The 16,040-nt window shown below is 36.2% G+C and overlaps 1 protein-coding gene across 1 annotated transcript in view; it reads left to right on the top strand.

Moving 5' to 3' along the window:
- EMB2410 (embryo defective 2410) overlaps positions 1-16,040 on the top strand; it is a 279,730-nt gene that overhangs the window by 193,267 nt on the left and 70,423 nt on the right. Inside the window, exons 19-20 of the mRNA XM_089795541.1 lie at positions 5,348-5,628; positions 5,878-6,134. Coding sequence (XP_089651667.1) covers positions 5,348-5,628; positions 5,878-6,134 — 538 coding nt within the window. The remainder of the gene's footprint in view (positions 1-5,347; positions 5,629-5,877; positions 6,135-16,040) is intronic.

Below are 16,040 nucleotides of genomic sequence, written 5' to 3'. Positions count from 1 at the left end.
CAAGGGGCTACGTCCTCATGCTGGATGAAAGCTGAAGGTTTTTGAATAACTCTCGCAAGAGAGAAATTGAAATTTGAATCATAGACCAAGCATGCTCGAATGCATGAGTCTTTCTCCTTTTTAATCCCCAAAGCTATGACACTTCAACTCTCTTCTTGTCTTTTCGTCTTATCTCTCCTTGTCGCTTTTAGCCCACTTTATAAATACTAAATTGACCTTTTATAATTTTAATCCATGCTTTCATAGTGAATTTTAATATTATATGAATATGTCTTTAAATTTTCTAATATCCCAAAAAGGGGATATACAAATCTTCCCTCATAATTTTTGCTGTTGTAAGTGACAATTTAGAATCAAGTTTGGCATTGCTGTAGTCATTATTGTAAGCCCATTTGTCTTGGCAAATTCATAGCAACATTGTACATGGGAATGAATTCAATAAAGGAGATATATGTTGCATACCATTTGTTTGATAAAATGTCCATCTAATAGCATATATGATCAGCATAATAGTTATATGCCAATTGTTTGTCAAAATGTCAGTTGGTTGTAGGTATGCATTCCATATCTAGTTTCCATGTCTATGCTTTGAAAATACAAAAAAGAATTGCACTTGCATATTAGTTCATTGTGAGAGGTATTGTAATATCATTTGCGAACATTCTAAATTTCTTAGCATCATTCAAACTATATCAAACAATTTGAAACACAAAAAAATCAGAAAGGAGAAATGCGGCATACAAGTGTTTGACAATATTCCTTGAAATATGGTGATAAATCAGTTAGTTTGGGCAAGGGATATTACATTGGTATCAGAGCTTGCTTTTAAATTTACTCTTCAGCAGCTTACATCTGACTAGGATAAAATATTTAATCAGTACATGCTCACTTCATCTGTGAACATCAAGACTGGATGACAACTTCAACTGATATCAAATGGTCATTAGGAGAGACCAATTTCTTCTTTGCACCCGTAAACTTAATATGACAAATATATCGGGTCTCACAAATAATTTTTCCACGAGAACTATAATCAAAACATAAATGTTCTTCCCCAAATATTTCTTTATTTTCTAATAAAAACTCTAGAACTGCAAATATTTCTTTTCCTCTGTGAAAATTACTAATTCTCAATATCAAATAAAACTTCAACACTCTTAGATTGAAATTATCAGGACTGCACTGTAAACCCTGCAAACTAGTAGGATACATTGCTCTGATACCACTGAAATATTCCCAATGGATATTGACCTGATTTTTACCTCAAGATAATTCATAGAACAAAAGCATACGAAGATACATTATGAATCAACAATATAAAACCTTAGTTTCTCATATAATACCTTGAAATATGTTATTGCAGTATACATCAGTAATACAATAACCAACATTCAAAAACCAATCTTAAACACAATTTTATAGCCAGATTGGAATACTCAGGGACGAACCTGTAAGCACACGTGAGACACTTGATGTGATGTCTCTATGGACAATGGGTTTGCGTCCCCTGTCTACTAGCACGAGGGCCACGTCCTCATGCTGGATGAAAGCTGAAGCTTTCTGAAAAACTCTTGCAAGAGAGAAACTGAAATCTGAATCATAAACCAAGCATGCCCAAATGCATGAGTCTTTCTTCTTTTTAATTCCCAAAGCTGTGACTCTTCGACTCCCTTCCTGTCTTTTTGTTTTATCTCTCCTTGTCACTTTAGCCCACTTTATAATACTAAATTGACCTTTTGTAATTTTAATCCATGCTTTCATAGTCAATTTTAATATTATACGAATGTCTTTAAATTTTCTAATGTCCCAAAAAGGGGACATTACAACCTCAACGGGTTGCACTTCATTGAATTGATATAGGATTATGTACGCCAATTCCTTTTAGCTGTAGAAGAACTTGCAACCTGCATTGTGTTCACAAAATTAATTTTTGAAAATAAAACATACAAACAAAAAGTAAATGACAATATGACATCTGTTGAACACTAGATTGTTTTTTGTAGAATACAAGTTTTAATCTAAAAACAAGAATCAAAACTTACTTTTGAGAGGATTCTAATTGCAAGAGGTTGAAGATGCTTGTAGGGCTGACCATACATATATCACCATGTGATTGCTCCTATTTGATTTTGGTCCTTAAATTGCAAATGGAGTAAGGTTTGCTTCAGAAGCAAATTAGCCAAACTCAGGCTTCACCTTTTCATGCAACTCATCATCTTGGAAGATTCTTGCAAAAGCTTTGGAGCACCCATTAGCAACCTCTTCATCAACATATGGTGCAATTCTATCTAGCATAGAAAGTACCACCTTGCTATAATACCTTGGAGATAAAGCATATGCAAGGAGGTGCAATGGGGTAGTCATCTTTTCCCAACGATGAATAATTATTGCTTTCACTGTATTGCATAATGCTTCACATTTTGTATGGTCACTCTCGTGTGCTTGTATAGAATGTTTTACCTTCTCAATTATGGTGTCCATGCCATCATACACATCTCCCAAGCAAGGTGTATTTGTATCAGAAAAGTGAAGCATAATCATGATGGGCTGGGTGATATCCAATACATATTGCACATGAACCCACCAACGTTCATCCAAGATCATGCCCCTAATCTTTACGGCTCTTTCTGTATTTGAAGCCTTCAACTCATCCCATTGAGGACAAATGACCATTTGACTCAAAGCATCTTTCACCTTGAGAAGTTGTCTCATAACAATAGTATGAGATGCAAAACAGGTCTCAGCAACCTAAGCAAGTTAACAATATGTCAGATGACAATAAAATTATAAATTTTAACTAAATTACAAATCCATAAAATTTATTAAATGCAAAAAATTAAATTACCTTAAGCAACTCCAATTGTGAGTATGTTCTAAAAATGGATTGTGAATGTTGTGGTTAGTCCCAAAAATTTGTATGCCCTTTCACTCTTCATAAATTTGCTTCACCCAATCTACTTAAGTGCTAATCTGTTGCATATTCAAGTTGAGGGAGTGTACAATGTATGGTGTCCAAAAAATATGGTCATATCAACCCTCAACCAAAGCACCAACTCCCCTGCAATTTTTGGCATTGTCTGTAACAACTTGGACCACATTCTCACTACCCACCATATCAGTGGCCTAAATGAGAATATTATAGATGAATTGTGAATCCTTCACCTCCCCTTGACGATCAATTGCCTTTAGAAACATTGCCCATTTGGGGGACACTGCAATCATATTGATTAATGGCCTATGTGTTGTATCTTTCCAACCATTAGACACAATTGTCACAGCCAAAGTTTTCCAAGAATTTCTAATGGGTTGAAGTGCTTTCTTTATAGAAACTCTCCTTTTACAAGAGTGTGATACACACCATTTCATACCTAGGACTTGTGTAATCATCGGGTGCTTCTTTGATGGCTCTTACTATTTCCTTCTGATATGATGATCTTACCAGGTTGAAGGAAAGACCACTAGCATAGAGGCAACGTGTAATGGCTTTATCAACATGGTCTCTTGCCTCTAGTTTAAATGCAGAGTGCAATGGGCCTCTTTTCCGGGCTGCTGCAAAATTTTATACTTCATCCTCCTCTCTTGGTATAGGTACTTGCATGAATGGATGTTTGGAAGATACTGTTGGTTCCATTTCAGCGGGTGGTTGCATTTTGTTCTTTTTTGAGGAAGGAGGTTGATAATAACTCTTTCTTGATCTTTTAACCAAATGATCAGCAGCCTCTTGTTCTTTTACAAACGAAGCTATCTGTGCATCAAAGAATCCCTTCCCAGCTACACCTTTGCACTGTCCAAAACCTTTACCAGCAGGGCCCATGAAATGAAGTTTTATCAGAGAATAAGAGCTATTGAAAGGCTTTTCTTTGTTACTTTGGCAACAATTACAACTCCAAATAAAGGAGCCACCACCTGCAGCCTGTGATATTCATGTTGTATGTCTCCATAGAGGAGACCCTAAATCAATTTTGAAATTATCCCCTCCTTGTGCTGCCACTGAACTATGACTACCAGTGGTAGCCATTTGTGCACAATACAATGCAGTTTCTTTCTATAATAAGAAATTACATAAATTTAAATCAATAAAAAAACTATGAATATCAAGCATAGAAGTAAAAAACAATGATACAAAACCATTCAAATAGATACCTAAATTTGTCTCTCAATTTCTTAAAAGAAATCATGAAAAAAAATTTAAAATTTTCTTCACAAGCTTGAAAAAATTCAGCAAAATCTCCAAAAAAAATCATTGAAACACTCAAGAATGGGATAAAATGCTTACCTCTTAGTGTTTTAATGAACTTGTGGAAGCCAATTCTCGCCCTATGATTATTCCTCTTCAAAAATAGTCAAATTGCATTCAAAATGCCAAAGTGGAAGCCAAATGAGAAGGTCAAACCCAGCTGCAAACAAAATGATAGTTGAATGATTGAAAGGCTTCTATTAGGGCTGTTTTAGGGTTTGACAAAAGAAAATACGACAAAATAAGCCTAAATTGCACATGATTTAATTGAAAGTTATGTAAAAAAGATTTTTTTTGTTTTGGTTTTATAATCAGACATCCCCGGAGGCATCTGGATACCCTGTAGATGCCATACGCAGGCATCCGGATGCATCAAGAAAAAGGTTTCTTGATGCATCCGGATGCCTGCAGATGGCATCTGGACATCATCTTCAGGGTATCCTGACACCTCCATGTGCCTGCCCGCCTCTGATTCAGCTTCCATGCTCTCAGGCCACGCATTGGTATCTTAGGATAAATGTTAAACCTTGTTGTGGATGGAACAAATGATAAAGGCAACTAGGGTATAACAGCAACACGCAGCTTTTATATCCAGCACAGTGACAGATGGAGGCAACAGATCATGCAATGAAGATTTTCACATAGAATGTTTTGTAGGGGTGTAACACAATGGATTGATGCCCTTATTATTTCAGATCTGTACAGATATATACAATCAAAAGGTTCAACAGCTATGCCTTTGCTGCTAATGTATATACAAAATGCACCGCCGCTTCTTATCAAGTCTTCTTTTTCCTTCTAGTTCTGTCATCTGATTTATATTGGTGTTATATAAATAGTTTTTGGTGTTTTGTATATACTCAACTGCTCAGTAGTTACATATTATAAGGACAGGTTGAACTAAATATGCTAAAAACATTATAGAGGTATTAAAACAAAAATTATTGGCTACTTTACAGTTGGTGGTGACATATCTTCAATATAAAAGTAGAGTTGTTTTTATGCATGTACAATATTTGTTATCAACATATTGTTGATGCTGATTGGTATCTTGGAAAAGTTTTCAAACTACATGGATGTTAAACTGACATACAGTGACTTCTGAAGCAGGTACGGGGAACTGTGGATCATCCAATTTTTGATGGAGCTGCAACATTTCATAGGGCATCTGTTTCTTCACCGGTGCTTCCAACACCACTTTCAAGTTTTGGAGGCACATTTCATGTTAAGAGCAATCAGTTATGCATCAATGGCTTGGAAGGACGAGTTGGAAGAAAGGGTCGTTTGTTACTCAATGGGAGCCTGCCGTTGAGAAGCAGCAAAAGTTATTATGGAGATAAAATTGAAATGAAGACAGAGCATCTTGAAGTAAGAGCCAAAAATTTATTCAGGTTTGACACTTTTCCTCTTCATTGACATCTTTATATAAATTTGTCTTTTAATAAAAACAGAAATAGTTATTTTATGGATAGCTGTGCACTCTTTTGTTTCTCTATTTGTTACTGCTGAAAGTTTAATGTGTTAGGAGCACAGTTTTTTCTTTCATCCTTGACTTTTTCATAGTGTCTCCTGCACTGCTTTAAGTGTCTCTAGACTATGTGACTGATCAAAAGTAACTTCTTTAATTTGGTTGATCACAGTGGGCAGGTGGATAGCCAAATAGAGGTTACAGGTTCGATATTGGAGCCGGATGTTTCCGGGATGATCAAATTTAGTCGTGGAGAAGCATACTTGCCACAAGAAAAGCGCACAGGGGCTGCTATTGCTCGTTTGGCTTCAAACCATAAGAATCTGTCAACAAGCAGTCATAGCCAGATGAAAGCTGCCAAAAATATAGTTGGCTTTTACACTACAAAAGCTTCTCCCTTAACTGTAGATGCACCTGTGAGGGAACCAGGTATGATTTAAAAAAAACAGGTTTAATTACAACTATTGTTTTATACTTTCATTTTTATGTAATAAGTTAAATCAGGTGCAGTTTGAGAAAATTTGACAATTATCTATTGTTTCAATAATGTAATTTATACATGTTGTGTCATTTGTATTGATTTAATCTAAAATTCCCAATTATTTTTGTTTGCACTTTCGAAATTATTTGCCAGGACTCTATTAGACTCTCACAGTTTTTAACAGGAAATGAAAAGAACCCACAAGTTTTTTTTTTCCTTTCCCACTCAATTACATTTATCAGAATGCCAGTGCATTTATTTCAAAAGAAATAATGTTAAAATATTGTCAGAGAACAACATTCGGTGTGCCTGTTATACAAGCTAGGGAATGACATCTGCCATTGACCAATCTGAACAGTCTTGGCAATGAATTCTTTTATCTGCTGCTTTTACATGGACCCGCACACATTCCTCCTGGGAAAACAAGTTGCTCTGCCAAAACACGTTGATGCAATTTTATCTTTGTCCGCTGTCCTTCAATTGTTTGCAAATTGTGATTTTGATGATAGTTCTGGCATCTAACATTGGCACTGTCCCATCAACTCAAGATAATCTCCTATTATTTGTGCTGGTGAGGACCTCCCAATACTGTAATTCATATGCTCTGTATCGGCTTACATGCCTGGAATAGAGACGTAGAAGCGAGTGTATATATTGGCAGAGTCTCTTCCAAACTGGGATCTCCTGATGCTCTTACTCAGCAGTTTGGTTTGGATCGAACTATAGTCTTCAATGTTCGTACCCGCTGAATCCCTACATGAATCATAAGCTGCCTGTGTGGATGACTTGAGGTGATGCTAGACATAACTGCTTCTTTATATCTTCCATCATATGGATGGTACAATCTCAGAAGTCTTTTCCGGCAGTTTCACCAATTGAAAACCAAAGAACCAACTGCTGAATGAGTTCCAAATTCTGCAAAATCTGTTTGGCACTGTTCCCGGAGTCTCAGATAATTTCAAACTTCACGACTTCACTTAGGCCAGGTCTTTCATCGGGGCAGGTGAGATGAATTCAATTTCCTGATGATGCTTCTAAGTTCTTCGATGTGATTTTCAGCCTCCCTCCATAATTTGAAGCACTCTTATTTAAAGGAGGAGATTCCCATAGGAATTCCCGTAAGCAAGTTATTCTATAATTGTAACTTACATTATTTAATATTAGTTCATATTTTAGGAACTAATATTAAATAATTAATATTATTTATTGAATTTCTCATTTAAGGGAAGTTAATTATTTAGGAGACATTGCAGTCTCCTCTTCCTCGAGTTGCTTGCCCACGAGCTACTTAAGTTGGAGTGCTGAAAGATTTTTTCATTCTCCGACGTAGCGTCCTCAGGTGGCAGGTTCTTCCTTCCATCTGACACAGTATTCTTTAATGGTCCGACTTCTCAAATTTCTCTCATAGATATCAATCACCTCTTCTGGAATCAACTCTAATTTGCTTTCTTCATCAAGCAGAGGCAGCTCTGTAGAAACTGATATTTGATGCCCCAAGGCCCTTTTAAGACATGATACATAAAATATGTTATGTGTTATGTGCCCTTCAGGCAAATCCAATTCATATGCCACTGCACCAATTTTTCGGGTGATTATGTAAGGACCATAAAAGTGCACCACTTCTTTTGAATGAGGATTGTCTATAAGGTTGTAAACAAAGATAGATTAGTTCCACAAGTTCAAAACTGTTTTCCACCCATTTCTTATCTACACAGTTCACCTGTTGGTTTTGTGCACACCTCAAGTTTTCCTTGAGGGTTTTCAAACTATCCTGTCATTCCTGTACATAATCCTTGGATTTTGGTGCCTTATTTTCCCCCAAGGCCAAATCGACCAATGGCAAGGCATCATAACCATACAATGCTTGGAAATGTGACATTCCAATTGACATATAATATGTGGTGTTATAACAGTATTCACCTAAATGAAACCATGTGACCCATACTTTTTGATGTCCTGGCTACATAATTGCAGAAGTACCCTTCAACCCATTTATTAACTATTTTTGTTTAACAATCTCGCTGAGGAAGATAACTATTGCTAGGATTTAGCCTTCTTCCTGTCAACCTAAACAGCATTTCCCAAAAAATGCTAAGAAATCTACTATCCCTGTTTATATTCTTTAGTAATCCATTAAGACAAAACACCTCCCTGAAAAATATTTCTGCAGTATACAGTGCTTTATTTTCTGTAGTGATAGCATAAAAATGTGTGAGTTTTGTCAACCTATCCACTGTAAAGAAAATTAAATCTTTACCTTGAGATATGGGTAGGCAAGTGATAAAATCTGTATCTTCAATTTCAAAGTCATACACTTGGATCTTGCTGATCCATTTCTGCTGACGATCATTCAAATCCTTCTGTCCAAGGAGACACTTTAAATTGTTGTGATTAGTTTGGACTACGAAGTTTCCCCTAACTGAATACTGCTCGAATTCAGCTAGAGCATTTGTGATCACAAGCATTTCCTTATACAAATTGAATACAATTTCTTACTATCCTTGTGTTCCTTGCTTTCGTATACAATGGGGTGTGTGTTCTGCATTAATACTACCCTTATTCCATCACCTGATTGATGCATCACATTCCAAAACAAAAGCTGACCTAAATCTGGAAATGCAAGCACAGGACCAGAGCTGATAACTTCCTTTAACTTATCAAATATCTGTTGTGCCTTCAGAGTCCATCTGAAAACCCCCTTTAGTAAGATCAGTTAACGGAGCTCCAAGGTGTGAGGAAACTTTGGCAAACCTCTTGTAATAGTTACATAAGCCAAAGAATCTTCTCGACTCTATAAGGTTCCATTGTGGTTGCTATTCTAGGATTGCTTTTATCTTTTCTTGATGAACTTGTACACTCTTAGTACAAATAATATGTCCTAGATACAAAATTTGTCATTCCAAGTTGACATTTGGAAGCTTTTGCATCAAGAGATTGAGATTCTGTAATTCCCAGTATGTCATCAAGGTGCTTCAAATGATCTTCCCATGTTTTATTGTATATAAGAATATCATTAGAGAAAACAAGATATTTCCTCAATTGTTCATTAAAAATATGGTTCATAAATTTGGTTGGAGCATTGGTTAAAACAAAAGGCATGACTAAGAATTCATAATGCCCATAATGAAATAGAAAGTTTGTTCTAGGAACATCTTGCCCCCACAATCTAATAGCAACTGACCGCAGATAGAGACCTGAGGATCTTTCACCAGCAACTCCCATGCACCATCTCCTCTGCTACCCTAGGGACGGACATCTCTCACTTGTCCAGTAGATTTGTCAATGTCTTTTCCATTTTGTTATCTGTTGTTTTGAAGACGACAAGTTTTGCAGGGGAATGATGTAGGTGGCAATTATGCCATCAATAATATGTTAGTTAAGGGAAATGTAATAAAATATTTGTCTCGAAAGGGTGTCAATTGCTGATAGTTGGTAGTCTTAAGCAATTGTTGAGCACTATTTGAAAATCATATGAAGGTCAGGACAATTCATGTGGTTGTCAATGGTGGAGACGATTATGCTATAAAAGGTAAATCATTTTGTCATTTATTGTGTTACGTGATTTTGTGGTTATTGACGTTATTCCAATTGTTGTTTATACTATGCAATTGTGTTGAATGGTTAATTTTGAGTTATACTGTAGTGTTCAATCCATCTCGAGTTAGGCAACCAGTAGTGGACACGTTTCCTTTGCAATTTAGAATGCCTCAATTATTACGATAATAGATAGTTTCTATTATCTCTATTTAGTATCTAATGGCCATCTATTTTATTCTTCTGTAAATATTAGAATGTTTCTAATATTTAGTTTTCTATTTCTAGAATATAATGTTTCTATTCCTTATGATTGTTTCTCAAGGAAACATCGTTCAGTCTCTTGCATAAATTGATCTCTTGATCACTATTAATATCAGTGTAATGGGACTTGCCGAGTCACACCAGGACTCTGCGAGTCCGAGGCAGAGTCATAGTTTTCGAGGCAATTTGCCTCTTGACTCGGACTCGGCCGAGTCCTGGCAGAGTCCACTCAGACTCATCGAGTCCATGGACTCGCCAGACTCGCTGAGTTCCAAGGCATGGACTCTTGCCGGCGGCCAAGTAGGAAAAAGTTAAAAAAATAAAAAATGCTTTGTTTAATGTGGACTTTTTTGGTTCTTATAACATGTTATTAACCTAAAAAGGTCATTCCACCATTTGCTTGTGCTCACAAGAGAGAGGAAAGAGTTAGAGAAGAATATTGGGGTTTTGAGAGAGAAATCAGCAAACTGGTTGGCTCTCCCGTATTGATTGCTAATGGTTTGTGCATCTTTGTAGGTTGCATTAAAGCATTGAGAGGAGCTTAAGGGAGCATTTGGAGGAGGTTTCTACAAACTTGCACTTGCATTGTTTGTGCAAATTTGAAGAGGTAAGCTACAAGTTGCATTTCTTTGTGTCGTTTTGTACTATGTTTTAAACTTTTACATTCGTATTTTTTAGTATTTTTACTTCTCATTTTGTTTAAATTTGTTTGGTTTGTACTCTGTACTACTATCTACTATTTTTTACTTCTAATTTTGTTTACATTCATATTGCAGCAGGCTAGCAGCAAACACATTGAATTTTGACATTATGTCTCAGGGTGAGGGAAGTGGAACTAGGCCTCCATTTAACCCTAATGCAAACCCAAGTGCAATAGCAAGGGATAGGGCTTGGAATCATGCCATCTCGGGGCACAAAAAGAGAGTTGTTACATGTTGGCATTGCGGTGTAGTATATAATGGGGGAGGAATAAATAGATTGAAGTATCACCTAGCACATATACCTAGACGTGATGCTAAAAAAATGCAAAGATGTATTCCAAGATGTTATGCAAGACATGCAAGCTCTTCTAGAAGAAAAAATGGAGAAAAAAGAATTGAAAAAGAAGCAGCATGAAGAAATGACACAACTAGCCGGAGCCCAACAGGGATTTTTTAGTTTTCACTCTCTATTATCCCCTACTCTACCTAGGGATGCCACTGCTTCTACGAGTGGGACCATTGGGCCTCGCATTCATAAGCAAAGATCGACATTTGATTCCATGTTTGCTCTATACACGGCTCTAGGTGCACAACCATCGCTTGAGGGCATGGGTTGGAACAAGGATAAACATGATTATGCAAAATTGGCACTTGGAGACTTCTTCATCTACAACCACATTTCATTCAATGCAGCAAGGCACTTATTTATTTAAAATTAAATTTATGTCTTCTCTTGTTTTCAAAGTTTCAAGTTTCAAGTTTCAACTTTCAAGAGACAATAATATGCTTATTTTGTTTATTTTAATTTGTATTTTGTTTTCAAATTTATTTATAATATACTAATTTGTTTAACTTTAAATTTTATTCTATTTGTTTTAAGTCCCCTTATTGGCAAATTGGAATCGATGTTGTTGTTGTTTGTGGTTCGGGGTTCAAACTTCAAAGCCCCTACTGCTGAAGAGCTAGGAGGCCCTATTTTGAACCAAAGGGTGGCTGATGTAGAAGTTGAAATCAAGGAGCAGTGTGAGGTGTGGAAGAGGAAGGGTTGCACCATCATGACTGATGGTTGGACTGATAAAAGGAGCAGAACACTCAACTTTCTTGTCTCTTCATCAGGTAAATCGTAATTGTACTTAGAGTCTTAGACATTAAAAATTTAGAAGTAGAACTTGTACTTAAGTGATTAAGTTTATAAATTATGATTCATCATTAATCATTAAACTAATTTGTTTCTTGTTTTTTCAGGTGCCACGATTTTTTTGAAATCAATTGATGCCTCAGGAAAAACAAAGAATTCTGAATATCTTTGTGGGATAATGGATGAAGTGATAAAGGATGTGGGTGAGGAAAATGTGGTGCAGATAGTTACAGATAATGTAGCAAATTATGTTGCTACAGGAAAACTTCTTATGGAGAGACACCCTCACTTATTTTGGACCCCTTGCGCTGCTCACTGCATTGACCTCATGTTAGAGGATCTTGCTAAAATCCCTTGGATAAAAACAGTTATAGAGCGAGGAAGGAGTGTATGCAAATTCATATATAATCATACTTGGGTCCTTAACCTCATGAGGAAACACAATGGGCAAAAAGAGTTGTCTCATCCAGGGGTCACTAGATTTGCAACCAATTTTCTCACATTGAAATCTTTACTTGATTCAAAGGGAGGTTTGAGACGCATGTTTGTTAGTGAGGAGTGGATTGCATCATCATATGCAAAGACCACTGCGGGGATTGCTGCAGCTGATTATGTTTTTGATGAGGCTTCTTTTGGACACCGATTGCTGATATTGTAACGGTAATTTTCATTTTTGTCCTCATTTCAACTTTATTTTGTTTATGAAATTATGTTATAAGTTATTCTTCATTTTTTAAAGAAAAACTTAAAGCTGATTATTTCTTTTCCAACTTTCATAATGATTGCAGTTTGTAAAGCCACTTGTTGTTCTCCTATGAATTGCTGATGGAGAGAAGCCCTCAATGGGCTACATTAATGAGGGCATGGATAGGGTGAAGGAAGCCATTCGCTCTTTTTTTGCAGGGAATTGAGATAGGGATGGGCCTATATGAGATGTTATTGATAGACGTTGGCACAATCTATTTCACAGGCCTATACATGCAGCGACTTACTTACTTAATCCAACATACCAATTCAGCCCACATTTCAAGGCTGATGATGAGGTGTGGAGTGGCCTTTACGATGTTATAGAGAGAATGTCACCTGATTCAGCAGTTGGAACAGATATAGTCCGTGAGATTGAGTTGTTTAAGAAAGCTCAAGGGGACTTATTTGCATGAGAGTTGTGCAAGAAAAGTAGGACAAAATTGATGCCTGGTAAATACTAAAATTTTTTGATTCTACATCCTAATTTCTAATAGTAATTCTATTACAGTATTACCATTTTAATTTGATAAATTCAAAGTTATTGATATGATTTAAAATTTTCTTGTTTTAGAGGCATGGTGGGAGATGTTTGGCACAAAGGTGCCAAATTTACAGAGGATTGCGTTTCGCATCTTGAGCCAGCCATCTAGTGCATTAGGATGTGAACGTAATTGGAGCCTATTTGAGCACATACACTCAAAGAAGAGCAATAGGTTGGTAGTGAAAAAATTAAATGATCTTGTCTTTGTTCATTACAACCTTCGCCTTCGCCATAGACAGATCCTTGGCACCGATACATCACCGATTGTATTAGAGAATGTTGATCCTCATGCACAGTGGAACACAGAGATGGCTGATCCTGTCTTCAGTGATGAAGATGTGGAGCGGGTAGATCAGGTGGATCGGGAGGCTGAGGCAGTAGCAATGGCAGTTGAGGAGGCTAGAGCACGAGGAGACAGAGTGTAGGACCCTGAGGCTAGGAGTGATGGATCTCAGTCTGATGAGGTTCAGGCTCAGCCACAGACACAGGGAGAGAGGATGGCTCTAGAGTCTTCCATGACTTATCTTAGGTGCACTCGTAGGAGGACATAGACTACTATGAGCCTTAGTCTTCTAGTTGTTATTTTGATTATGATATATGTTTTGAACTTATGAATTTGATACCATGGAATTTGTAATCCATGAATATTGTAGACATTTGAGTCTTTGACACTGGAGTGACACCATTTTTAATTACTTTATAGTTTATAACTTTATATTGTGTTATTCAATTTTTTTCTTTCATAAATTCGCTTTTATACTTATGTGATCTATGCAAAATTGTGTATGTGTATTAAGTAGCTTCTATTTATCTCAATTACTATGTATTTGATGTTAATTGACTAAAAGATACATGAAACAACCTTAAAATCTTTAAAAATCTTTGAATTTCATGGGTTTTTTAATTTTTCGAGTTCTTGCCGAGTCCTTGCTGTGTTCGGTCATCAAGTCCGAGTCCGAGTCGGATTTTGACCTTTCCGAGTCAGAGGCGAGTCCGAGTCGGATTTTGACCTTTTCGAGTCAGAGGCGAGTCCGAGTCTCATAACAATGATTAACTTGAGCAAATATTTTCCAATTACTTTGTAATAAGGTATTAGAGCCAATACTCTAAATTTTTTGAAAATAATTATAATTTCTTGGTTGAAATTATTTGCCTTTTATTTTCGAAATTATTTACATGTAGATTTGCTTTCAACTCTCTCTGTAATTATGACTAGAGTTTTTGTTCTGAGAGATCTGAATCTGCCGACTTCTGATTCGATTTTGCACCCCATTTCTATACAGATCCGTTTTTTCTGCACATTTCTGTCTTTTTTTGTGGTATTTTTGCAGTAGGGCCAGTTTTGTTCAAAACCCTAATTTTCTGTACCATATCAATTTTTTAAAAAAGATTCTTGGTGGGTTTTTTGAGATCTCAACTGGGTTGTCATCTATTTTTTCTGTGCCTCAATTTTCAAGTCAGCAGATCCAGAAATTGACAACATATTCTTTTTGGGTCACCCTTCCAAATTTTGTGGGTCTCTACTTTTTGAGGGTTGCATGTTATTGCATGTGCTGCTTTACCATGCAAAGTCTCGTGTTTTGCCTCCAAAATTCTAGTGGGTTTTCATAATTGTTTTCCTCAAAAAAATAATTTCTGATGGGTTTTTCATATTTTTTTCCCTAATTTTTTTCCCTTATGGGTTTCTATAAATTTCTGATGCTATAATTTGTAAAGTTGTGAGGGATTCCTTTGTCTTGTTGGTATTTGATTGATTTTTCACCTCAAAAATCATGTTGGGTTTTGATTGTTTTTTCACACCAAAAATCATATTCGGTTTTTTTGATTTTCTCCTAAAAATCATGGCTTTTTGTGGTTTGTTTTGGAGCATTATGCTCATTTGCGAAGTTGTGGAGCATAATCCAAAGTACCATCAGTAGTCTTCTTAGCAGACATCCTCTGCTCCAAATTCAGAAGGCTCCTAGAAGAACATTCTGTGCAACTATTGCCACAAGTTTGGGCACATGAAAGTTGAATGTTGGAAGCGCTTAGCTGCCCTATCTAAGCAATCTAGTTCGCAGCCTACAACGAATAGTGCAGATCACCTTGAGTAGATAGAATATGCCTTTTATGCTTTTTGACAGCTTCGTGCTCTGGATAGATTAACCTTTAAGGGAGGGTATTACAATAAAAGATAGTTTCTATTATGTTTGTTTAGTATCTAATGGTTATCTATTGTAATCTTCTGTAAATATTAGAATATTTCTAATATTTAATTTTTTGTTTCCATTCTTTACGATTGTTTCTTAAGGAAACATCATTCAATCTCTTGTATAAATTGATCTCTTGATCTTTATTAATAACAAGCAAATATTTTCGAATTACTTCATAATATCAATTTTAGTGTACCAATTTCCCATGCTCAAATAATGTTCATGGATATTTTTCTATAGAAATTGCATGTTTGGGCAGAAAGGTTTCATTTACCATGAGAAATATTCCACTTGTACTTTTGATATATAAGCAGATATTGTGTGTTTTTCTGGTTGGAATTCCCTGGCTTTGTGTATTTAATCTGCACTGGTATTATATTTGTTGTAGCTACACTGAAAATATAGTTCAGGGAAAGGAACCATGTCCTCGTACCTGCACCTACATCTCTTTGTAATGATACATAAATTATTTAGCCACAATCTTATCCATCTGCACTTGTATACTATTTTGAAATGAAGTCCCAATGTCTGCAGGTGGCAGGTATGGTGTGCTTTTGTTGTTGGCTTTCCCTGATTTTGTGTATTTAATCTGCACTGCTATTCTATTTGTAGTACTTGCCCTGAAAATTGAGTTAAAAAAAGGGACCTTGTGATGAAACCTGCACATGCATCTCTTTGTGAGCATACATAAATTAATGTAGCCACAACCTTATCCATTGACACTTGTATACTGTTTC

Source organism: Cupressus sempervirens, chromosome 8 (assembly GCF_028749045.1).
Source record: "Cupressus sempervirens isolate cs-2001-9-10 chromosome 8, ASM2874904v1, whole genome shotgun sequence".
Lineage (NCBI taxonomy): Eukaryota > Viridiplantae > Streptophyta > Pinopsida > Cupressales > Cupressaceae > Cupressus > Cupressus sempervirens.
This window is presented reverse-complemented; position numbering and strand designations above follow the sequence as displayed.